Below are 27,109 nucleotides of genomic sequence, written 5' to 3'. Positions count from 1 at the left end.
AAACCCTTCTTGTGCTTACCTACATGAGAAAGGGTTTCACAGAATACTTCTTTTGCAATAGCCAATAGCTGAAGTATCTGACATTTTCGCTTATCAGTTCAGTGCAGTTTTTCATGGCTGTAAGAAATGCCTGCAGGGAGATGAACGTGTGATTTCCAAAAGGCACCCTGAGTAAGTGTGTGGTAGAGTTACAAGATAGTCTTGCAAGATTATTTCTCATCACTTGAGCCAACTCTTTTTGTGAGCGAATCAAACTACAAGATCTGACAATTTTAAGTCATTTCCATTTGAGCAGGTGTAGGGGCACCATCTGTTCTGCTGATCTGCTGTGGAGGTAGTAATTCTTTCATTGAAAATGTACAAATCTGTCTGAGATAATCGTCCATATTGAATTTATATTTGTCTGGGCAGTCAACCAAGCTTTTATTTGCCCTTTTTAAATAAATAGGCTGTGCTTCCTGCATCTAAATACATTAATAAAGTGGGAGGAGTTATTTAAATCAATAATAAGTAAAAGCCTAGAACTATTTACATTTCTCATACTACTATGGAACAGTAAGATTGTTAATCACAGTGAGGAAAAGTAATAGTATTTATCAAAGCTTTCTCTTCTTTAGAAGGAAGCCAGACGCTCTATTTTCCATTAGTAATTAGTGAGAATATAAGATACTAGTTATTAATGTTAATGATATTAAATTAAGAGGACTAGATAAATTTATAACAAGAATGTCAAAAGGATTATATTGGATTTCTGAAGTTTTAAAGAGCTGAAAATGTAAAGTCTTGGCAATATTTAAAAGGGTAAATATGGTAAATTGGGAAAAGAACAGGTCTGTTTGATTTGATAAAGAAATAGACAGAAGCTGAAAGGGATGCAGTCAACAAAGATAGGGCAGGAGCTGGAACAGCTGAACTTGTTTGAAGAAAAGAAAGGCTTGTTCAACAAGTTTGAGCTATATGATATGACAGTTAAGGTCTCAGTATTGGCAGTAGTTGGGGGTGTTACTTTTTCATATGAGATAGGGGAAAACTGATTTTAATGTCCATTTAGCTTGGACTTCTGAAATTAGCTGGGTATTGTCACTTTGCACACTTCCCCCAGGAGATGAGCCCCTCATTTTCTTTTTTGAAAACAAACAAACAAAACAAACAAACAAACAAAAAAAACCCACACAAAAATAAAATAAAAAAAACCCAAACCAACAGTTCTTTGCAGGATCACCGCAGGGCATTTTAAAGAAATTATAAAAAAGCTACTGCTAAATTAGGAAAGGTGATTTGCTATTGGTAAAGTATTTCTTGTTGTGTTTAATAATGGTGACCAAGAATGTTCAGCATCTTTGTAGCCGGTCCAAGAGAAATACAGATCCTTGTTGGTAAAAACATAGAAGTTACTTTAATTTAGTGCTCCAAGCCAAAAAATATATGAAATACAGACTTAGAAAACAGTTGATAGACACTCCTTGGGCCATAATAGCTGTGCTGTTCACTACTAAGTTTAGGGAAAGAAAAAATGAAAATACTATCTTGTCTTTGTTGAGTTTCAACACAAAGACCTATTTCCCGTCGAGTTTGTGGTTGAATCTTTTCAGGCTGTTTGTTTTCATGTTGTTCTAAGAATTTTTCCCTGATAGTTGCTGGGTCCTGTTTGTCTCAGTGTAAGCCTATGGCAAAAGACACTGGATTGTTGTTTTGGAACAAAAGGTGATAGTTGAGTGTAAAGAGATTTGAGGTGGAAACTGTAGTTTGATTAGGGATTTTCTTTAACAACTGAGAATTACTGGTCATACTTGAAGATAGTTGTTGTCTGGTTATTTAGGGTACTTCACATCTTCCCAGCATTTGAAAGACACAAGAAACTGAGGAAATTAAAAATTTTTCTTACTACTTCTTTATTTACCAGCTGCTAATAGTGGAGGAAAATGCTGAAGTAATCCTGTTCTTTTATGCTTAGAGCATCTCCTGAATAAGTTCTGTTTTAAATCAGAATTATCATCTAAATAATATAATTAATTCAGCATAAATTAAAAAAGTAATGTTTTTTTCTTTATGATCTCCTTTTAAAAGGATATTAATTTGCTTCAATGAATGAAGATAATAAGGTTAATAGTTTAATGTTCCTCAGTTGATATATGCTGCTTTTTCTATTACCTTTTTCTTCCTTTTTGATTATAAATTGGCTAACCCCTGGTGTATAATTCCAGAAATCATCCCTTCAGTGTATCCAAAGCTATTTACTTAGACTCATCTTTTATTATTCCCACTGCCACAGTCTAATTATTGCAGTGAAAGATTGAACACAGAATAGTTTGGGGCTTTGATCAGTCTTCATATAAATTTCAATAATGAGAGTAAAAGGTTTGCGGTTTTCTGAGATAATTTGATCCCTCCAGACACACTCTGCTTCTACCAAACGCACTGAATGCCATATGAGACCTCTGACAGCATTTGTGTCTGGGTTCGTGACATCTCTGGAAGCAAAATTCTTTTTTCATACCAATAAAGGGTAATTTAATATTGTTAAATGTGTCAGAGAAACTATAGATTACTGTACATTTTTCCTTAAGTTTTCACTTCATTGTCCCCTATCAGTTTAATTGTCTGTATTACAAGTTCCTACACCAGAATCCACTAAGAATACATAATAGGTTTGCTTGCATTTCTCTCCTTTTGAGAAAGTATACTAACTGTCATTCAAATAAATAAAACAAACCATAATCCTTGTTATTCTATTACTATCGGTGCTAACTCCCTTCGGAGATAAATAGAAAAGCAGCTGGAGACTGAGGATATTTTGTAATCTTATAAATTGAAATTTAAATGCCTCAAGGAAGAAATTTCCAAAATAATTGTGACAGAAGATAAGTCCCAGCTTTTGGCAAAATTTTATTAGAATTACTTGTTCCAGATCACTGTCTGATGCCTGCATGAATTAAGAAAATGGCAGCACTGCCATGTAGAGAAATAGCTGCATTTTTTTCATCTTGATAAATTCTCCTGAAAGTGCTCTGTCATCAGCGTTATCAGGTGTGACATTCTCAGGGACACTATCAAATTAAAAATCAGGAGCCTTTAGCTGATGTCAGTTGATTTTAAATCATATGGGTTTTATCCTTTCAACTAATAACATTTCAGTTTATGCAACCAAATATTTACAATTTTTTACTGAACGTGAGTGTTAGTTAGTGACATTTTCAATTTTGTTTGAGGTATTGTTTTTTCTCACTGGGCTAGGCAGTTAAAAAAAAAAGGGTTGGTGACTTTCTGGTCTCCTTTACTGTCATCTGGTTAAAAACTTCTGCTGTATTTTGACAACAAACCATGGAAATAAATATTCTTTTTTTTACATATAGTGAATCCCAGTTGCACATAGTATTAACCATTGTACTTCCAGTCGTGTGCAAAAGCTAATATTGGTATGTAATGCTAAAACTTGGGCTACAAAAGGCTTTAAAAATACTTTATTCGTAAGATTCACTGGTAACTTGGAGAGGAGAAGATAAAAAGTAGTGTGGGTATCAAATATCACAGGCCAAACATAAAACAGCACAAAGGCAATGCAAACTTCACAAAATACAGTTTTTACAAACAGCTCATGCAATGAAAGTGGATTTTTTCATAGATACTGTGAATACCAAACTCACTTCACATCAAAGAAGTAGTGCATTCCATTTCCACATATCTTGGCTGTGCAAGCTCGGTACAGTTTTGAATGCAGGGAGTACATCAGAAGCATTGCTGGAATGTTTTCACTGGATCAATTTGACAAAACTTTAGTTATTTGGACTTTCAGAAAAGAGTTGATTGACACTGCTGGTGTGAATAGGGCTCTGAGAGGCAGCTGATGAGTGGAATAGTAGAATTACATATCAGTAATTTCTGTGGATCCATCTGGTTTTTTGACTGTGCAGAGACACTTCATGTATCTCCACCCATCTGTAGTGGGAAAAGACAGCAGGAGGAGCAGGACCACTGTCCCAGCCAGCCTTCCAGAGCCCTGGAGCAACTGTAGGCAGCTCATTAGAGAGTTCAATAAGATTCTTCTGGTGACACCAAAAATGCTTGGGGTCTGTGGGCGTGTTAGCTGGGAACCTTTCACCATCTGAATTTTTTTCCCGTGTGCTGTCAGGCTACCCCAGCACTCACAGAAGGGGTGTCCCCTTTCGAGCTTGTGTGATGGGAAGTCATTCTGTATTCAGGTTTTCAGAGCTCAACTGATGTCTTGGCTTGATCTGTTCCAATTCCTGTTAAAGATCTGCCAAATGAGGGAGAGTGTAAAATCTGCAAATTTGATAAACAGGAAAGCAGGACTGGAAGGCAAAGTGTACTTGATGAAAACAGATGAAATCATCTGGAAAAACAGAATGGCAGGAAGAATGATTGCAAAGTGCCACTCGTAGGCTCCAGCAATCAATGGCAATAACCAAAAAGGGAACAACGAGGAAAATGGTCAATAAAAAGGACCTGGGCATTATGGTGGTTGGCAAGGAAAATGTGTTCCACTGCCTTGGAGAAGGCAAAGCAGTGGTGGAGCCTGCAGGGGGTGTGAAATGATCCTCCTGCAATACTCTGTGCTTTAAGGATCTTGTCTGAAGCTGCATAACGAGTTCTGAGCAGTGCACAGAGCTGTGTGTGTGTGTGCAGGGGGGCAGGACAACATATCAGAAGCACAGGACAGATTGAAATAATAAGGCCTGTTTATTCTGAAGCAGACTAAAGTGCTAAATGCCAGAAAGATGAGTGGGAATAAGCAGACCATGATGGATGGGACTGAAGAAGTGATTTATTTTGTAACAAGAAAGAGGCAGGTTCGACATTAAAAGAAAACCTCTCCATTAGCAGTGGTGAAGCACTAAAACAGGTTTTCTGGGAAAGCCCTGAATGTTTTACTGGTAGCTTTTAAGAAGAGCTGTCACTCACATCTGTCAGGAATTACATAGGTAGAGCTGATGCTGCCGTGTTCTTGGCTGTACACACTGTACAGCAGCTGTCTGTGGGCATGTGGAATAATGTCACAGTGACAAAAAGAGATTTTGGAAAGTAGAGGATCTGAACTTTTTAGCAAAAACTTAATATAATTGAATGTTTTCAACACCATTGCCCTATAGGAACCAAATATCTAGAGACCTCTGAAAACATCTGCTCTATTATAAACACTACATACTTTTTTGCATAATTGCATCAAAAATCTGATCTCCAGCTTTACTAATCCCAGAAGTTCTGGGTCTGGAAAGATTTACATTGCCTTTCAAATGGAATTTTGAGTAACAAAACACTAATAATATTTTAAACTGGGTTTTTGTTTTGTTTGTTTGTTTTTTTCAATCTTAATGTTTCATGTTTCCAAAATGTGGAAAACAGATGCATCAAAATAAGGAAAGCTGCTTATTTATTTTTTCATGTTTTCTTTTAATACTGGGACAGATTTACATTTGAATTATTCAGTTCCTAAATCATACAGAGTCACTTAGGTAATGAAAACACTGTCCTGTGCCTGGTGCATCAGGTGCTTCATTTCACCTGGCCCTTCCTTCTGCAGCTGGGCTGTGATGCTTTCCTTCCTCAGCTCACTGTTTCCCAGCTTCCAGCCTTTTACACTTAAGGTACAGGTCTGCAGTATAACAAAATTCAAAGGAGTTGTAATAAAATGTCTGAAGGAGAGTAATGGAATCTACCTTTCAATCATTAGCTTAACGGATGTGTGAAATCTATTAAAATTTTTTCAATTCACAGGACTTGTTATTGTTTGTTCTTTCTCTGCTGTAGAAGAATCCAACAGCATTATAAATGTGTCATGTTTTTTAGGCCCGAAAGTGTGGAACAGCTTTTAATGGGAAAGAACATGTTTTTTGAAAACTAGAAAACTGAGCAGGGAAATAAATTGAGCCTCAAAAAATGATTGAAATCTCCAAGTCAATATACAAAAGGCATCCAAAGACTTGTGAAGTCTGACAGAATCTCTTTAGTTTGAGGTGTCTTTCATTTTGCATCAGGGCTTACATTTTTAAAAAACAGCAGCAAGCAGTGCTGTCAGGTGAAGCAGGTTTGAAAGCAGGCTGCCTGCTCATGGAAGCCTGAAATTGTGCACAACTCTCGGTAATGCATCCCCAGCAGATAACTGAAATAATACATTTCCTAAATTGGCTGCATTAAGCAATTACTGATACTGTAGTGGAAACCATATAATTTTGTTCCTTCCTTGTAGCCTCAGCGCCGTGTCACGTTTCACCTCCCAGATGGCTCCCAGGAAAGCTGCAGTGACAGTGGCCTTGGAGACCACGAACCCACGAGTGGGGCCAGCACATCCCACCCTCTGCCCCTCGGCTTCCCCCAGGAGGAGTACTATGAGCAGGCTTCCCCCAACAGCCGGACGGAGGGAGACGGCAACTCGGACCCCGAGTCCAGTAAGTGATGAACTCTGGTCATCTCAGTTGATAAATCATTTGAGTGTCGGAAGCAGGGCTTTTTATTTTTTTTTTTTTTGCCAGGTAATTATTAAAAACAAACATTGGTTTTAATGTGGCTGAAGAAACCCTATATTTCTAAAAACGCGAAGTCTGACCACTGGAAATAAAACACTTTGAGATGTTAAGGGCTTATGGATGACCTGATGTTTTTATAGATCTGCTGTGCTATACACAGAGGAGCTTTCTGATGAGGTTAATGCTGTTGCTCTTACAGTCATAAATACTGTGCTGAGGGAGTTCACTTTTTTTACCCTGTTTCCCTCTCCAACACTACAACTTGCTGTAATTAAATAGGGAGAACTCATGAATGATGAGCAGGTCTGTGAAGAGACTGCAGTCTCCAGGAGTAAAGGTTTCTTGATTTGCCCTTTGAAAGCAGCAATGGTGCATAGTAATAATCTCAAAAGAGTTTGTCATCTTACTTCTGCCATGGTGGCTGCCTTCTTGTGATGTCAAAAAGTTGAGCAAAATCAGTGTGAGCTCCAGACTACACTAGAGCTGTGGATATTGGCATTGCTTCCTGTGATGTGATAGCCAGTTGGAGATTCCACTGAACTTTAGTCAACTGTTAATTGTCCAGAGGCTCCTTATCTGGATTAAATTGAACTGTGCCATTGATAAAGAGACACCTGAATGTCTCTAAGCCTCTAAGGCCTTGTTAACGGCTTAATAAGCGATTTGGAAATACATCTGTTCTGGGCAGAACTTGGCCCAAAAGGTGTATTTCAGCTGCTTTAGTGTATCATGAGGAATGAATTAGTAAGTGCTATGCACTTGAATTAGCTGTGTGAGAAGGTAGTTACACTCTGCAGTGGCCAAGACAGCATTCAACAGAGAGCATTCCCTCTGACTTAGAGCTGGCTCTGACACATTCAGCCTGGCTCTCAGAAATCACCCCCTGCCTTTGCCTTGTTCTGCCCAGGACTGGAGTCTGAGGGGCTTTTTGCATGGGGAAGATCCATTCTCTTTTTCTTTTAGTTCATAAACTACTACTTGGGGATCCTCAGTTTCAGACTTTTTAAAATTTGCAAAGTGAGATGTTTTCTTGAGTATTATTTTTTTTCCCAAGCTGATAGACAGCTGACAAGAACCATCAGAGGTTCTGGATGTTGTGTTGAAAACATTATTCATCACTTGCTTTTGTTTGTGTTTATGTATTTGAGGCTGAAATATACCCTTAAAAATATTCTAGACAGTCAAACTGGATTCTTCACAGAATGCAGCTTTAAAGGGCTACAAATATACCCCCAAAGAAAGAAAATATAAAGTTATGTAGTGTGTTTTCTGCTTTTGCTATGTATACTCATGATCTGGACTTGCTTTCCAGCTCTGTCTTGTTGTTTGTAACTCTGATACTTATTCTTTATTGAAGTGAGCACAATGTACATGAAATCAGTATCTGGATCCTTTCCTGCAGAGAATGTGTGACAGGACCTGGTGTATGAGGAGTTGTTAGAACAGGGGTGTGGATCCTGTCTTGCCATTTACAAAGAGGCTCAGGTTTGGGATTTGCCAGTGCTTTTTGAGCCCAGTTTCTGCAGTTTCAGAAGTATGGATCATGACTTTTCTAGAATGTTGCCCTAAAAGTAGCACAGCTCTGGCATCTGAACGTCATTGGCACATATCACTGCGTGGAGACTGAGCACACATCTCAGTCTTTCCAGGTGTGAAGTTGAAGAAAGTTTAATCACCTGTCTAATTACCTGACAGTTCAGTTTTAAACTTGAAATCACAGTTTAATTAGCATTTATGTCATGTAAAGGTTTTTTTTTTTTTTTCTCCCTTTTAACTCATATCTTATTGAAACACTTTAATTGATGTGATGTGGTGTGATGGTTACGGCACAGAAAGCGTCGTTTGTGGCCCTTTTAGTGTTTTATGCTCATATTAATGGCAGCATCTAGCGGCAGGGAAAAAAAGGAGATGTAAATAGTTTCTGTTGTCTGCTCTAAGTAAAAAAGCAGGGGAAGACCCACAGCATATTCGTGTTCAACATGCAAAGTGCCTTGGTCTAGGTAAAAGCAACCAAAATATCTTTGTGCTGATCTATGCAAGTGCTCAGTCTGAGGTTCATTCTGTTCACTTTTGTGTGCATGACAAATTTAGTCAACAGTGAAATAGTGAAAATAGTCCTGAATTGACAGTTTCCTCTACAAACATACTGCTAGATTTTCGATCGTTATGTTTTTTTTCATTTCATTTGGAGTACCATGATACATTTGAAATCTTTTTAGTCTTCTTTCATGGACCAAAGTGTTATTAACATGAAAAGAGAAAGGAATATACAGTCAGATAATCTGAGTTCCTGAAATGGAATAAGCATGGCCTCCATTCTCTCTCAAGATCTTTGATATCTGACCTGTCTTAATCTGAAACATTGTCTAGAACATTGAGCCTGGTTAGTCACCTGATGGTGATTTAGTTCAACTTTGCTTAACAAGGAGACAGATTTGGGATGAAATGACATCAATAACATGTAGAGCCAAGTGAGACATTCAGTACCTTATGAAAGCTGATGACAGATGCGACATCACACAGAGATATATTCAAAAGTGTTTTCTCCCTCTTGTTTTTCCTGACTACAGTTCTTTGGTGCTGTTTGTTTCTCTAATATTGGAAATTATTGTCCTTTGGAAACTTTCCATTTACTGGCAATAGCAAAGCATTTATTGCAAAACACTGAAAAAGATGAGCATAACATAATAACAAAACCTGAGAAATATTGGTGAGAGGAAGCTTTACAAATTCACATCCAATACAGGATTGAAGCAAGGGGGAAAGAATAACTGTAAGGTTATAGTGGTTAGAAAGCTATAAGCAATTTATATGTACACCTTTAATTAAAATTAGCAATAGTCTATTTAAAATGATTTGTCTTCTCTTACTTTAGTTGCCTCCTCAGAAAAGCATAATGTGCAGTGTGGTAGATGCATCATAAGGAAGAGATGCCAATAAACTGTCACACTAAGTAAACAGGAATATAAAAATGTGTGCAGGTTTGTAGAGAACCTTACCCTTAAGTAACAGCACTCTTGTATGTGGTATTCATTTATTTTCTGCTCATAAATTGCTCAAACTGATAAGGATGCTTCAATAACTCCCTGTGTAAAGGATTTTAACCAAACCACCTTTTTTATTTTTACCCTCTTTTTCTCCCCTGTTACATTTAAATACAAAACACACTATAAACATAGACAAAGACTAACAAATTCGCTCTTCCCTGGCAAACTCTCTCTCAGTGGTATCCTCTTAGTGGATGTAAGCAGTGATGCTGATCAAAGAGGCTAAAAGGTACATGTAAACCCCAGTTATGCTGGGTTATTTAATACTTGTGTAACATATTAATGACAGATTTTCATACTTCACCTGTTTTTGTTGCCTTATCAAAACTATATTCTTTCCTTTAGAGAATAAAATTGTTTCTCTTTTATTTGGAGAAGGTAGAATATGCCCAGTTCAGCCAAGAAATTGGTCAGAGCTAGAGGAATGATTACAGCTTGGGGATGGTGGGGGTGGGGAAGCCAGAAAACCTGAAAGTAATCTGAAATTAAATAATAGTAATCATTCTGTATAAAGACAATAGAAGTATAAACAAAGCTAGCTGAAAATTGAAGGACTAGTTAATGAGGCAAATCACACTGAGATCTCAGGGTTTCAGATTGGAGGAAACTGGTGTCTTAAGGAAAAGGGTGTTTTCATAAAGAATATTTAAGATTAATTAGCAACTAATGAACCAAGAAAGTTTCATCGAAAATCTGAAGGCGTGGAGCTAAGTATGACCAAAAGGAGAGCCAGTAGACACCGTAATTTTGTGGTCAAATCAAGTTGATGTTGCTAAATATGTACGACTGCTTGTTTTTATCTCCCAATCACACCTTCTCTTGTGGCAGCACATGCATTTGAAGAGCTGTTTGGGTGAACTGGGTAGAAAAATTCATCTGGGTTCAACCCCTAGGGAGGGGGAAAAGTGATTTTTAAATACGTGGATTCCCCAGTTCCATTTGTTACATGAGGCACTACTTGTGGACAGCAAATGAGTGAAGGAGTAGCTGGGGCAAAGCTTATGCTGGCTTTAAGTGATCATCAGACTGCCAGAGAATTAGTCTTAAGAAGAATTAAGACTGCAATCTATGGTATTTAACCACACAAGAAGGAGGTTTGCAGTAAGGATGACATCTGTTCATGATTAAAGATAGCATATATTTCTTCCCCAAAATTAAAGGAACAGTTTCACCTTGCCTTAATTTTTGATAAGTATGATGTTGGTGAGCGCAAAGATGGGCTGATGAAGAATGATGATAATGACACTAAAAGTCAAAGCAAGTTCAGCACTCTGATGTGGAGGAGAGAAGATAATCTTCCTCCCAGGATATCAAAACTGATAATGTTTTCTTTATTTTCTGTAATTCTAAGACACAAGGTGTCAAGAAAAAATAAAATGTCAGTCAAGCTTCAGTACTGGAAAACATTTATGAGAAAGAAACTAGGATATATATAAACATAATGCAGTAAATGGTATCATAGGTTTCCCAAGAGTAGAACTGGTTTAGCTCTATTATTTCACGTCCACGACATGTATTTTTAGTATTGGGGGCTACATGTATAGTTAATCTATATCTATTTAAGAACTAATAACTATTATTACACCACATTAGGGTGGAGCAGTAGTAATCAAGAATGAAAAGACACAGAATAATACAAGAATGGAAAAATCTCCATCATTATATTCATTAATGAGTTTGCCATTAAAAAAGCAGGAGTGTGTCAATGAAATATTCTAGTAGCTCAGAGCCAGGCATTGCTGAAAATAGAGGAGGAGGTGTGCATGACACCAGAATTGGATTTTGCTAAGGATTTGAAGTAATAGCAGTGGGATGAAATCTAATAGTTGAGAGTCATTCTCATAGGACCTGGTGTATGGAACTACTATATAAATCATCAGCTGAAAATGACATAAATAAAAAAAATAAACTGAGTATTGAAAAGAGAAACTATAAATCACCAATATTAATGTGATTGTGAAAAAAATCTTGGGTTACTCCTAATACAGGGAAAAAAAGGAAGAAAAGAAATAAACCCGAGGCATTGCTGATACCATAATGGGCCTGTTATGAGTAATGTTGACTTCCCACACTAAAGAAAGGTGAACTCACACGAGAAACAGGTGTAAAGAAATATTAATAATAACAGGGGAATGGAATGCCTATATACAGAAAAAGGAATTAATATTGGCTTGTTTAAACTGCAAGGTAAAGGCTGGCTGGGGATTAGGGCTCTCACATAATAGCAGAGAGTGGGGGCCAAAATGAAGCCCTGGGTTGGTTCACAGGGAAATGAGCAGGTAAAGGCTGTAAACTAGCCAAGCCTTGAAATTTGGGGGTTGCAAGAAACATCAATGTGAGGAAGTATAGAAGCAGGGCATGATAATGCAAACTGGTTATAAAAAGAAGCTTGATAAATTTATGAGAGGGCAAATAAATCGCTCTTTGTAACAACAGCAAATCCAGTGTGTGTGATGCAACAGGTCACTTTTCTACATTGGGAATATGAAATCTGGGGGTGAATATATTTGCTGAGTCTCAGTTCTGTGTTAGCCTGTGGCTCCAGCTGCAGCCCCCATCTGGACACAGGGTTGGTGCCCTGGTACCTCATCTGTTTGGGGAGCTTGACCCAGAGACTGCCAGACACTGCCATGATGGGAAGCAGTGCTGGCCCCACCATGCCCAGCAACGTCAGCATCTCACCTTGGTGACAACTTGGGGGTCCCATAAATCTCCCTGATGCCACAGTGGAGTGGACAAGGTCAGTGCTGCACACTGACAGACAGCTGCAGACAGGAAGCTCGCTCTCCTTGGGGAAAACGCCTGCGTTTTCTACCACGCTGTCTTGTCTGATAATCAGAAACTCTGCGGTCGCTGAAATATACTCTTTAAACATCATCAATAGGATGCTCTGGCAGCTGGACTTCAGACCTCATGCTGGGACACAAGAAAAAATAAAACTACAAAGTTTTAATTTCCTAGTTCCCTGTCCAAAAACTGGATTGCCAACAGATAGAATTTTTTTTTTAATGGTGTTTTCATATTTTGATTCTCGTCTTGTGCACTTTTAGTTCCACAGTAAGGTTGAAATGTAACAGTAATATTTTAATCCAGTTGTTGCAGAGTTATAAACACACTATAGCACTTAGGTCTAATTTGAATAAAAAAGAAAGATGCTGTCATTAGTTAAAGATAACAAATCTTGGCTATAACACATCCCAGTCTACCAAATCTGCCCATTGGGCCCCTTTACTTCTGCTGTATTGGGTTTTTCTAACCCCATGGCTGAACACTAATAATTAAGTCAGAAAGTGCTGAGGTAATTAATCTTTCTGAGGCAATAGAGTTTGATTGATCTTCTACCTTTAATCAAATTAGCTTGTACGTAGGTGGGAGAATGTAATGGCTGAGCACGGTACTGTACCACTTTGTGAAGTGCCAACCTTTGCAGTGACCTGCTGCGTGTGTGCCCATGAATCACGTCTCTGTAAACCACCACAGCAGTCATTAAGTTGCTGTGTGATTTAAAAGATGGGGGAACTGGCAGAGATCAAAATCAGGATGTGCTCAACACTCACATTTTAGAGTATATTTCCTTCAGAGGTGCAGCTTTATGTCTGCGTGGCACATGTTTGAGGGCATTGAATGTCACAGGGCTGAGAACTGTGTGGATTTTCCAGAGGTTTTTGCTCTCTGTTTCTAAAATAACTGTCTAGTCATAGACACATATAGTAAAGCAAACCAGCAGAAACTCCTATAAAACAAAACATTATGGTATTCTGGATTTGTTCATGAGTGGAGAGGGAGGAAGAGGTCAGACTGAAGAGGTCAATTTACAATGATACAGATGAGTGGCTTTTGCAAGCAGATTTTCACTTGTACCTGAGAGGATACAGATTGCATATTCAGAAATAATTCTGTGATTTATTAAGTTTTTCCCTGAGTGCCTAACTTAAGAGTTATTAAATCAGCTGACACAAAGGGGGAAAAATGGACAAAGCTAATTAAATTAAAAAATGCAAAAGCAAAGAATAATCCTGGTTGGCCCCTCTCAGTCAGACACAGCACTGTAAACACAGACTCTGAGTTTTAAAATCTCTCTATAAAAAGCACTCTCTATAAATTCTTCTCAAAGTAAATTTTAGCTATTTTATTGCTGGTATCAGAACATAAAGCCTTGATCTACAGTTTTCTACTGTTTGAAGAAAAGTAAGATAAAAGCAAGTTTTCTGAGATGCACCATATTCTTTCATGCAAAATCAATAGGGATTGATGAGGAAAAATCAATGGGGAAATATGCTGGGTTTTCTAGACTACACACTGGGATGAAATAATTCACGTGTTTGTGAATACTACTTAATGTAATTCTTGACTAAGGTTTATAATAGAAGTTACTCTGTTTAAAATGATTACAAAGAATAGCTCCACCTTACAGTTGAGAAATCAGTCACTTCTTGTGAAATAATAAGGAAGGCTTTAAAGTGTTTGTTTTGGGGTTTCTTTTAATAATAAATGAGATCTGACATCTATAAACAGTGATTTAGTGGCAGATGTTCTGTGATATATATTTATGTTATCACTTAAGCTGACATGGTAATGGATAATCCTATTTTTTTTCTGTTTGAGGTTTATGAAAGTTTTAAAATATATTGCTCTAGCGAGCAGGCTGGTGGGGCAGAGGTGGATAGTGAGCAGATTTCTTCCCTCTAGTTTTTCAAACTCCTTTTAGATCTGACTAGCTGTCATATTTGCAGTAAATAGAGGCCCTGAAGTTTGGCTGGGTAAGTGGAATCTAATTTGGAGCACTCTGTATCTGGGAGTGTATTAGGGCTTTGATGGTTACGATAGCTCAGAAAGTCACAAAGGGCACAGATTAAAACGGGCCGTTTATCTGGAGCATATGAAAGCTGAAGTCATTGACAGAGCTCCCTTCTGGTGACAGCTTTGAAGACGAGTGTATCCTGCGTATCTTAAATCTAGTTATGGATGAGATAGGAGTTTATCACTGGGAAGCAGACCTCTGCCAGCAAAGCAATCCCTTATCTTGTCCACCGGCTTTGCAGATGACAAGTGTGAAGATGGGGCACAAATGTCAGGAGGCAGCAGGAATTTGGGGTGGCAAAGTCACCCCACTCAGGCCAGGCTCCCGTCGGAGGGAAGCAGTGGCCATCTCTTGAGAATGTGCCTTTCTTTGCTTCTCATTTTTATTTGGCCACCCACACAGCAAGATAAAGTTCATAAGACGTTTGTGTTTGTTACTTATGAGCCACAAAATGGTCCTTCCATGTCCTTCTGTCTCTCTTACTTTGTCTCAAACTTTCTCTTCTTTCTTCTTTTAGGAGTAGGAAAACACAGGTGATGTAATTTATCTTCTTCTTCTTTCTTTTTTTTTTTTTTTCAAATCAAGCTAATCAGTGGCTCCAGGAGGAGCTTTTAGCAATGTGAAATATTAAGGTGTTTGTTAGCACTGAGTTCCTGTTTTAAAAACGGAAATATAGAAAAAAAATTGTCTCTTTTATACCATTTAAGCCATGTGAAAAAATGCATGATTATAATTTGATTTGAAGCATAATAATTTATTACTTGATTTCCACTGTGATTAATGAAAAATATATTTAATGACTGTCTGCAGCTACCAGCCTTCCTTAGAAATTAAATGGTAAAATTGTATTTATTGAACAAAGCAGATTCCTGACTGACAGTGCACTTAAAGTCACAGCATTTGCTGAGTCAATAGATCTAGTGATTGTAGTCCTTGTTTGGGTAGAGATGTGGTCATCCTTTAATCTGACATTTTCCTTTTTACTGGATTTTTGGTGGGGAAATAGGATCCAATCTTGAAGTATGCATTAGGAACAACTAGAACTGTTGTGTATCTCTATATTCCTGAATAGAGGAGATATTTTTGGCTTTACTCTTCAAATATCTTTTAGCCTTCTGGAAAAGCAGCATGTTGTTAATAAGCTACTGTTTCTGTAATTTTTTTGAGGTTGTATAATTGGCATTGTGATCCTTTTATTTTCTGGTTACTGTTCAAACCTGGACTCTGCTGCATTAAGGTCAAGGGAAGGCTCCAAAACCCTTGTGCAGGGGAACACAAGGCTGGTGTCCTTGTGCTTGCTCTTGACCCAACAAGTGTAACATCAGTATTTCTTGAAACCTACTGGTCGCTAATATTATGTACACATTCTGAAACATAAAATATATTTGTCTGGTTTGCACTGAAGAGACCAAGGCAGAGTATTTATGATGACACTTTTGGATTTATATTAAGCCAGAGGTTGAGATTCTCACCTTTGTGTTTAATGTCAGTAAATAATGCTCCTGTTTTCTAGTCAGTGGCAGAATTTTGTGTGGGTTGTGCTTTATTCATAATGCTGTGTGATTCAGTACTTTTCTTATTAATCCAAATGACATTCTAATTGTTCTTAAATGTTTTCAGAGTTAACTCTTTGTGTTACTGATGTCAGCAATTCCAGAAGCTCCTGTCTCACATATCCCTTTCATAATTCTCAACCTGGTCTCACACTGTCTTGGTTGGTTGTACATATTCATTCCCACATTTCAGTTGGAATTAGATGGTAAATGCCCTGGATTAGAGAGAGAAATTTTACTGTGTATTTGTGGGGCTCTGAGCACAATGGGGCTGATTTTCTGCAATTGCACTAAAAATCACCACAAATACTTGTACAATAAAAGTGGTGTAGATCTGTACAGAAAACACATCTCTACTAGCAATACTTCTAAGTGCATGTCAGGTCTTGTTGTTTTCATTTCATCCTGTAAAAATAGTTAGCTTGGGGTTTTTTGATTCTCTAACTTCAATTCCACTGTTAATGATGATGTTAATTGGGTAATTCATCCTGATGTGAACAGACAGGAGCTGTGTTGTGACCAAGGAGAGGTGCTGGTGCTGCTGGGCAGTGCTGTGGTGGGCCAGCATCATGCTGGTTTAATTCACAGTCACCTGACTTCCAGATCAACTGTTTCATGGAGGTTCTTACGATAAGAAGTTAATTTAACCTCACTGTATAAGGTGCCTGGCAAATATTCACCTGCATCTGTGCATGTCAGCAACACTAACTTGAGGATTGTGTTTCAGAAATGCTTTTATGTCCCTCAGATTTGTTACTTCTGTAAAGGTGAGCAACACTGATGCATCCTGAAGAGTTTGGCTTAGATGGGATAATAGGATGGGATAGTGAGATGGAACAGGACTTAGCATCATCTTCCCTGTTTTCTGCTGCTTTGAAAACAGCACTTCTTGCTGCCCTACCTTGCTGCCAAGCAGCACTATCTCAATGCTTGTCCTCACAGTGCTTAAAGCTCTATGTAAAACCTTGGTGCATCAAATTAAAATTCTCTCTAAATAATAGTAAGAAGCAACTACTGATCCAGCTAAAATGCTGTTTCCAGGCAAAGGGCATGGCTAGCTGATTCTGTATGGTCTGCTGGACTTCAAATCCTCTCATTCAAAATAACTTTGTTCCTGTGAAACACCAGGAAGAACAATCACACTTTTTCAATAGTTGTTCTTTTATCTGGTTATCTTGACTGATGTTCCAAACCCAGTGTCCCAGAAGATGTGTCCTCTATAAGGGGAGATGTTATAAAGTCTGGCCCTCACCTAATACTTTAAAAGAAAGCAGGTCTTTCTCTAATAAGGAAGGCTTTATTCATGTCACATACTAATCATACACCAAAGAGCTATTTAGAAATAGAAAGAGAACCTTTGCCTCTCCTCCTCAGTAGTGGCTCATGTAAAGAAAAACAGTGGCAATAAAGGGAAATAGGAGTTGTGATAGAAAGCTCTTTGAAAACTATAAAGGCAAAAAATTTTATCTCCTTAGAACCAATATTAAAGATTTTCTTTATACACATTCTCTTTTTTTTTACTAAGGGTCAAATATCACAGATTATAGATTCTGCTGGGGTGGAGCTCTTGTCATCTGTTTCTAAAATTAGCTCCTTATTTCTCTTTTTTAGTGAAGATCACAAGAATATTTCACCATCAGCCCCATTACCAGTCAGCACTGCCCTGACCTACTCCATTACTCGAATATATCCACAGTAGTGTGAAAAGAATGTATGTCAGAAGTTCTATAAATAAAGCAGGTGCTTTACCTTGTGTTGCTCTCTCCTGTGGATGGAATAACATTTGTTATGTCTATATATGGGATCTGAGTAATTGTATGAGAATTAGGAGATTAGACTACTAAAGTATGATTTGTATGTTTTAAAGAATATAAACAGTTAAATAATCTACTTGGATATTGAACTATCCAGCTTTCCATTAAAGGATTCATAATTAAAATATGTCTAGCTTTGGGGAAAAATATAAGGTACTTCCTCCTCAGTTTTATTTTATATTTTTGTTCACATCTGCTAAACTACAGAAAGATTTCAACAGTGCAATGCTGTGAATTATTCTGAAGTTGGAAGAGGACAATTCTTGTTTTGTTTGCTTTCTTCCCTCTGAAATCTCATGATTTTTCATACAGTGGGGCTATTTCTGTGGAAGGGATTTGTGTCGGGATCGTTGTATGACTCCTGACTCTTAATTTGTGTCAGAATGCAGCAGATTGCCAAATCTGTGTCACAGCTTCAAAAATGTTGTTCTTTCTGTCATCCTATAACTGGCACAGTAGAAGAAAACACCAAGGAAAGAGCTATGATGTTTGTAGGACTTGCTTTGCTGCTGATGGCAGCTGATCATAGCAGGGCTCCAACATTAACACTTAACTACTCAATAAACCTGATGAGTCCACTTGGTTTATTTGAAACTGCCTGTGTCTCTAACAAGAAATCTCACTAACTATATTTTCATGCAGATTTTGTGTCTTTGAGCTAAGCAAAGGGCATTTAGTGAGGCCTTTAAGGAGCATTTCCTCGGAGTGTTTGTTTCCAGCAGAGTCCGTGCTGTGACAGGAATCCTGCAATCACTGCACTTCACACACAGCCCTTGGAAGCAAAGAGAGGAAACAAAGCTTCCACATTCCATGGTTAAAATTGCCAAGGAGAAGACTGATAACATCTTGATAATGCAACACATTGGCATAAAAATTAAAGATGGACAATACAACCTCAAAGTCCAAGAGAGGTAGGATATTTAGAAGCAAGGAAAGAAGAAAATACCCTGACCTTATTGTAGCCTCTGTGTTAGGAGCAAATCAATATAAGGATTGCAAAACTAAAGATATTAATTTAGCCACTCAACATATCTTAATAAAAAGCTCCCTCATGATTCCTTTTTATGGTTTTTTAAAATACAGAATTTTAGTGGGTTTTTTCCCTTTGAAACATACTTACAAAGAAACATGGTTCTGCTTTGTTCATTCATCGTTAACCTCTGCTATCAACTTTGTGTCTCCAATCTAAAGAGTTCAAAAGAAATTATAATACAAGTAAGCAGATGTTTTCTGTTTTGTATAACACCTATTCTTGCTGAATAGGGATAAAAGATGGTAAATGTGGAGGGACATTAATATTTCTTGTTAAAATATGCTTCACAGGCTGAAGAAACTCATATACATAATGATAGTCAAATGTCGGGGAGTAAAAATAGGAATTTGTTAAAAACAGCTGTGCTGCACAACTCTTTGACAGGAATAGAGGAATGCTTTATCCAGTAAAAATTACAGAATTTATTTAGAAGAAACTGTAGCTGTTAATTTTCATCAAGACAGAAGGTTAACAAGTCTGTGAAATGGGGAGTTGTTTCAGTCCTGTTTCATGGCCATGAAAAAAGAAATGTTTAACTCTGATAGACGATTTTCCTCATAGCAGAGGAGTTCTGTAGAATTCTCTGTAGAATTATGCTGTAGTTTCAGTGTGTTTTTAATGCTACCGATCACACCACCATCACCTTCGTGTTCCCTGGGAATCTTCCAAAGAAATCACATGATCACGCAGGTTGGAAGAGACCTCTGCAATCATCGAGTCTGACCTGAATACTGACACAAAACAAGACTTCTGTTTTAATGCTCTTGCTATCAGCTGGTTTGACGCTGATTTTCCCCGAGGTCATTGCCCCATTTCCCAGAGGAAGGGCTGGGAGTGCAGCCCAGGGTGTCTGTGCCTCAGTCCAGTGCCTGTGCCCTGGGCAGACAGAGCCCGTGATTGCCTCTGACACGGGGAAATGGGGCACTCACCACGTTACTCAACTGGAGCTGGCATTGCCTAAGTAGTTCTCTGGGTTATTTGGTTAGGATAGACTGTATGTCAGAAAAGATCTTGGCTTTTTAGCCAAGTGATTAGCAGCTGAATTACAGATGGCCCAATCTGTGAGCTTAGAAAGCAGACCGAGACAGCTGCCTGCACTGCAAGGCACGAAGGTGATTCCTTACCTCTAACACTGATGAAGCTCCAGAATATATAGTACACAAATATGTTGCATTTATGCTTTAAGAATTGATTACACTCCAAGCATATACTGTAACTGTATCCCACTATTTACAGTGACTAGGAAAAACTGACCCACATGTCCTGCAGTTTTTGACTAGTAATGCTCAATTTGGAGATAAGCACATAAGCAGAGCAGACAGGGGGGTCACAGACAGATTTTTCTGGTCCAGAAGCTGGGAGTGAGACTGTGGCACAGTCAGGCAGCTGCATTTCTAATTCACAGTCACTCTATCCTTTGCCCCCCAGGAAATGTACTCTAATCCATAACCATTTTGCATGCTGAGGTGAGATGTTAAATACCAAGGATTGTTTTTAAATAATAAGATTATGACACAAGCCAATGAGAACAGGGACTCAAGGTTAAAGATGGCATACCTCCTTCAATCTAAGCTTCTGGAAAGGAAGAAAGACATTGGAGAATTAAAAACAGAAGGTGTGACTACATCAATATATAGCATAAAAAGACTTTTAAAATCTGTTGTCAGTATATCCATTTAACTAAAACATATTTATTTTCCATTGCTAAAATATTACTGTTGAGGTAAGATCTTTCTCAGGTGTTTGCTCCATATGCACTCAATTCAAATTATCATTATCTTTGTGGCATGTGTAACTACTTGCAGAGTCACGTACTTTAAGGCAGATGGCAACTTATTTTCCCACAGCAGTAGAAGATGGTTCCAGTAAAAATATACTATCTTTATTCAGATGTCCATGGTAACAAATAGAGGAAAATAAGCCAGCTTTTTTTCTCAACAGAAATCCCTTTGAAGACAAGTGGGTTTTTTACTCAAATATTGGTGGTATTTCTGGAACATATTTAAATGTTCTGGAACATATTTAAATGTTAAGTACTTTATCTGAGATTTTGTCAAGATTCTGCCCTGAAACAATCTCTTTTTTTTTTTTTTTTTTTCATTAATGCACCTCTTTCCTAAGAGGCATCTGCACGAATCCTTCCTGGAGGGAAATTAAAATATTGTTAATCAAGGTCATGAGATAGGCTCCAAAAAAAGAGTCATAGATTTGCATATATATATAAAATGTTTTTAATAATTCCATTGGATTCTCTTGATGACTTTTGATTTCATTTTGTAAAGAGAAATAATATAATTTGGTCTATTTGCAATAAAATTGGAAAAAAATCTGGCAAAATTTAAACTCTTCTAATATCTCTATAACACTCACAAAGGACTCTGCAAGACATCCATCTGCTCAGAGGTTACCTTTGGGTTTTCCACAGTCTCTCTGATTCTTAGTAAGGTACAAGGCATAATTTCATTTAGTGCAGAGAGAAAAATAACAATAAGCCCAGACTGAGAGGATAGGTATGTGAAGCTCTTGGTAAGAAAGCACAGCACTGTGCTTTACCAGAATTTACTCTAAATCAGGAAGATAAAACTCTAAGTTTAACTCTATTTAAAAAAAAAATCTATTTTTCAGAAGAGAAGTTCAGCTGAAAAGTGGGATGCCATTTTTCTTTCATGGCTTGTAGGAAAAAGAGATCTTTCTCTGGAGTTCTTGATGGGACTTGCCTTTCTCTTCCCCTTGTTTCAGTAATTTATGTAACTCCTGCTCATGTCAGAAGAAGTTTCAGTTAGAAATTGTATTTGTAAATTACTGTTTGAGAATCTTGAACTAAAAGACCTGGTCTATTCGATGTGAAAATAATTCTAGTTTCATGTGTAAGATATATCAACTGCATCGACAATGTTGAATTGATTGTACAGGTTTGTTTGGAAAAAAATACAATCAACCCTGACCGAAAGAGTCAATTTGTTGCCTTGATTAAATAGAGCAGACAGAAGAATGACCAAAAAGAAAAAGAACTCAAAACTATGGACAGAGCAGTTCACTCAGGCAATACAGATTTTCTCTTCATTTTCCTTTCATGTGCTTCAGTTTGGTCACCTATTCAGCAGCAGAATGATAGGGTTGTGATGTTCTTTTGCTCAAAGTATTGAACTTAGTGCTGCCTTTTAGCAGGGCCTTGTTTGCACCCAGGTTGGAATCTAAAAATACATCTACCACTGAATGAGTCTCTGGTATTACTGTGATTTTGGTTAGTCCTGCTCTGCCTGTTGAAGGATACATTTTCTAACCTAACTTTAGGGTCCATATAGTGGCATCAGGATAGAGGTTATACATGGCACAGACTTGTGGGACAGATCCCACCAAAGAGAGGGACCTTTCCCCGAAAAGATTTTTCACCAAATATAATGAAACTGTGAAGTGGTTAACAGCAAGAACCATCAATCTATAAATCATCACAATTACTATTTGCAGTTATAAGTGCCACATTGCAAATTAGAAAACTCTGGACATCGCTGTAATAGGCACTCTGAATGCATAAAAAACTTACTATTGTGGGCTCTTGAAAGATGGGCATCTCCAGTTTGTTGCTGGAAGCTGAAGTGAGACTATGAAGGTAGTTTTCAAAGCATCCAGTAGATACCACGTGCTGGTAATTATCCTCAATGTTCAGGTAGATATCACTTTTACAGGCATGATATAAACCCAAGGTCTAGTTAATGTATAGAATCCTATGGACCAGTTTCTCCAAAGGTCTGTGGTCTGGAACTCAGAAAAAAAAAAAGTATTAAACAGTATTAATCTAAGTTTGAAATAATCTTTTACATTGAGATTCTGCAAGTTACTGAGTTCTACAGAGACACATTTTTTCCGTTCACCAGGAAAACAAACTACCTGCATGTAAATCCAGCACCTTTGCTCAGTAAAAACTGTTTTGAATGATATTATATTTTCATTTTAACATTGCAACTTGTATGTGCTTAGAAAGCTGAACAGTATGTCTGGCTTTAGCCTGTGCTCATTTATAATGAGTAATTATCTAATGATGATGGTGTTCAGCATGCATGAGAGCTCCTGTAGCAAGATTTGGAATTTTAAGGAAATGCTGTAGATCAAATGATAATGTCTCATTTATATTCTCTCAGTTTCCTAGTCACTACTGCACTTCGTAAAGCAACTACAGAAATGGATTGCAAATATGCACCATTTTTGTGTGAGATGAGAAAAGGCTCAATGATCCTGAAATACTGCAAATAATCCCTTTCACACACCTTACAGTATTAGATGATACTGTTCCAAGCAAATCACACATTGTATGAAATATGTTTTCAATCCTGTCTATAGGGATAAATGTATAACTGAAGGCAGCATTAGCTCCTTGTGATTATGTGGTGTAATTTTTATCATCCATCTCTTTAGTTGGAGGACATGTTGATACCTTTGTTCCAGCAGCAGTGTGCTGGATAACTCATTTGGGATTTTCTCGTCTGAGTTGTAGGACCATGGGATATGTGGGATATCCATATGAACTACGGCTTGAACAAGTGTCCATTTCCACTCTAGTTAGAGAAGGATGTTGCTCATATCATCTCTGGCATCAGTTTTCTAAGGCAAATTCAAAAGTGTAACTACCTGTTTGTCAGGTTTCAGCCCAGGTGTAATGGGCCAATGGACAGAGGATGTACCTGTCCTCCTGTGGTCAGGCCCCCATGGATGCTCTCCAAATCAATGTGCAGATGGAACAAAAGTCTTTTTCTTATTGTAAGTGTCACAAGTTCTATCCTCCCTCGCTGGAGGATGTAAATTTGTGTGTATTTCCAACCATCAACTGAATCCAGGTATGAAATTGAGTCTAGTTGGTTGAGTTGCGTCAGAAGGAAGAAGATTTGGGTTCGTTAGGATCTGCAGAGCTGTGCTGGTCTTGCAAACTCCAGGCATCTCAACTTACTAAATCACATTTATTGCTCAAGAAACAAATATTTAAACTACAGATTCTTCTGGGCTCTTTCCATGGTGTCACTTGGCCACATCTTCACAGACTAACTATTGTATAGTTTAACCTTTATATACATCATTCCACCTGTTGCACTACTCTATACAGGCTGTCAGGTTGTCTTTTACTTTTCTTAAAATTCAGATGATCTCATAAACGAATTTTCTCTGTATTTTGCCAGTGCATGTTAGTGAAAGAGCATCATTTGCCCAGTAACACTGAGAAAGCAATATAGGTTTTAGACTAGAACTGCAAAATCAAGATAAGATATTATGTATTGTCTTGTTAGCAAATCTATACCAGTTGGTTTTTCAAGGTCTGACTGCTAAAAACATTTGAGCCATAACAGGTGGATAAGTTCTTATGTTACCATATGTTTAATAATGACTCCATAGAAAACCAGAATGCATGAGGAGGATTAATGAATACGCTGTACAGATGGAACACCACTGTGAGCAACTAAATATTCTGCCTATATAAAATGGAATATTGTTTTTTAAAGTATCTTTGAGTAATTTATACATTGAGAAACACACAATGGCTAAGACAGGTGCATGTCAAAACTTTAAAACGTGCAAATACTGCTCCTTGTGGATCATGTGGAAAAGGCAGTTCGTGGTAGCAGGATAAACTTATTTCTTAATATTATACTCTGTTGTTCCAAGAGTTGCACATATTTAGTGCAATTGGGTATTGAAGTTCAAAGTCAGCTCTTTTATCTTGCAGCAACTGCTTTTTGATGTCTCTCCACTGAGAGTGAAGAGTGTTTATCTCCATCTGTAGGTTTATATTATGGATCCATCACTGTGATATCTGACATTAGCTGGTGACAGAGTAGCTTTATTCCCTAGTATTCCCCAAAAGTTACTTGGAAAATCTTAGATGATCTAAAAATTAGATGGCATGTATAATATAAAGCGTATTTAACTGTGTTACTTCCTGGACTTTGTACTGCTGTCATGTGGTTTTCAGGGTCTCCTGTCAGTTAGAACCCTCTATGATTAAAGCTAAAATTGAAGCAGGAGGATTCCTTAGTGTAGGAACTGTTCAAGTCCGTGTATAACTTACTACACCAAAGTATCTTAAGCTGGCTTGATGATCTATGAGCATATACAGAATTTCCATTGAAGAGCTTGATGTCGTGCATTAATGCAGTTGGGATAAGTACTGTGATGCAGGGGAGGGAACTGGATCAGTCTGAACCAATGATGCTTTGCACTGCCTGCTGTTACAGGAGGTAATGGCACAGGCCAACAAATGACACAGTGGGTTGAGTGGATTGTAGATAAATTCTCAGCTGAGTCAGTTGCTCACCTTTAAGTTGCTCTTAAATATGCAAAATGTTACTTTTGGACATAATAAAGTTGTTATTTCTGGCTTTTCATTGTGTAGTTGCTCATTTCACAAAGATGGAAGGGTTTGCAGGGATTCCATATTAAGCCTGAATGACATGATTATTATCAATATGTACGTTTAGAGTCTGTTATGGTTCCAAAGCCAAACATGCAGAAGAGAGTAAAATGAGGATCAAAAACTTCCTACACACTCTTAATTCTGTGTCTTTTGCATATGTTGCATGATCTTTGAGTCAAACCATTTCACTTATTTAGCTTTGGTATGGACAGTATGTTCTTGAATAAGAAACCTCCCAATTTATTTTTTAAAACCTTTAATAGATAGTGCAATTATTGAACTTTATTTAAAGACTAATCTGAATAAAAATTAGTGTTCCTTTTGCTCCTCAACACTTCCTTGGGTCGAGCAGAGCTGGGGAGCACACTGGAGAGACTTCTAGAGATAAATGCTCCATTGGCACTGGCAAAGTTATATTTGTGGTATTTGGGTTAACACACAGTCAATCTAGTTCTACTCAGCAGAGGAATGGAACTGTAATATGATGATGGAAAGCACTGGAACAGGCTGTCCAGGGAAGTGGTGGAGTCAGCAAATTAAAAGACATATAGATGTGGCTCTTGGGGACATAGTTTAGGGTTGGCTTGGCACTACTGAGCTAATGGTTGGACTTGATGATATTTAAGGTTTTTTCCAACCTAGACGATTCTATGATTCTATGAATTTAGCTACATATTTTTAACAAGTCAACAAAGGGGACCTTTATGCCCCGCTTGGCCAAACATTGCTTTCAAAGACACTCTTGGACCTGCCAACAGCTGAGACAAGAAAATATCCTTGAACTTTGCCAAATGGCTGAACAACCAACACATGTGCACCAGGGATGGCACAACCAGGCCAAAAATCAGAAAGCATTGATGAGAATATGAGCAGACTGAAATATATAACTGAAATATAATTAAGGCATGTTGTGTCCCACTTCTTCCTTGAGTCAGGTTCTCTACTTTTAAATGAGGTGTGGAAATTCAGGAAAAAAAACTGTAAAAAGAACAGCAATATTAGTGAGAATTTTTTAACAGCTGTTAGTCACAGTTTCAAAGCATATATATGCCAAAGCTTTCCAATGACATTTTAATGGTTATGGCTAAAGTGGAGGGGGTAAATAAAAGCTTGAATGGCTGCTTGGAAATGAGAATCTTGGTAATCCTTTTAAAACTTTTCTCTCTTTGCAACTGTTAATTAAACAAATAGGAATCTGTTTAGCATAATAAAAATGATTTATAATGTTAAAAGAAAATAATTAGAACTGTGAGTATTCTATTTTAAAATAGGTTTAGGAGTTTAGATTTGAACAGTAGTAGTTTTTTTCTTCTAATGTCAGTACTCTCCACTGTATAGGAGATCTACTTGTATATAAGCACATATATGCATATTTATGTGTCTTCATAATGTGAACAAATTATCTGTTCATCTAAACATACGTATATACAGTTGCATACATCCCATATCCCACTGGCTGATGGTTCAGTCTTCCTTAATTCAACATATTCTCAAAGAGACTATCAGGGAGCAGCTCCACGCTTTGTTGGGGAAAGACAGATCTGCCTGTGGTTGACAACCTTGTAATTGGAAACACCAGAGAGCAAAATGCTTCAAAGCCCACCACGGATATACCTGTGCAAAGTGTGTTCACTGCTCAGCTTTTAACCTGCAGCAGCCCCTGTGCATTCTTTAGTTAAATTACCTACTCCGAGCAGTTCCAATGAATTCAGTGGGTCTACTCTGACTGAGCACAGTTAAGTAGGTGCATAAGTGTTTTCAGGCTTTAGGCTTTACAAGCTTTCATAATTAGTGCTCTAGACAACATTAATTAAAGAGTACTTTAGAAAGAATATAGCTGTTTAAACCTCTCTAGTGGTTTGCATCTTATTCAAGGATCCCAGTCAATGCAACACATGGGTAATCCACTCAGAAAAAGATGTATGATTATAGTTTAATATCATCTTTATACATCTCTGCAATCGTATATAGCAAACAGA

The 27,109-nt window shown here is 37.7% G+C and overlaps 1 protein-coding gene across 4 annotated transcripts in view; it reads left to right on the top strand.

Annotated features, from left to right (window-relative positions):
- Positions 1–27,109, top strand: part of PCDH11X (protocadherin 11 X-linked) — a 414,093-nt gene that overhangs the window by 279,829 nt on the left and 107,155 nt on the right. For all 4 annotated transcript variants that reach the window (XM_018070765.2, XM_018070763.2, XM_018070764.2 and 1 more), the window contains one exon: positions 6,206–6,404. In XM_018070765.2, coding sequence (XP_017926254.1) covers positions 6,206–6,404 — 199 coding nt within the window. The remainder of the gene's footprint in view (positions 1–6,205; positions 6,405–27,109) is intronic.

Source organism: Manacus vitellinus, unplaced genomic scaffold (genome assembly GCF_001715985.3).
Source record: "Manacus vitellinus isolate BGI_N305 unplaced genomic scaffold, ASM171598v3 scaffold_19_pilon, whole genome shotgun sequence".
Lineage (NCBI taxonomy): Eukaryota > Metazoa > Chordata > Aves > Passeriformes > Pipridae > Manacus > Manacus vitellinus.
This window is presented reverse-complemented; position numbering and strand designations above follow the sequence as displayed.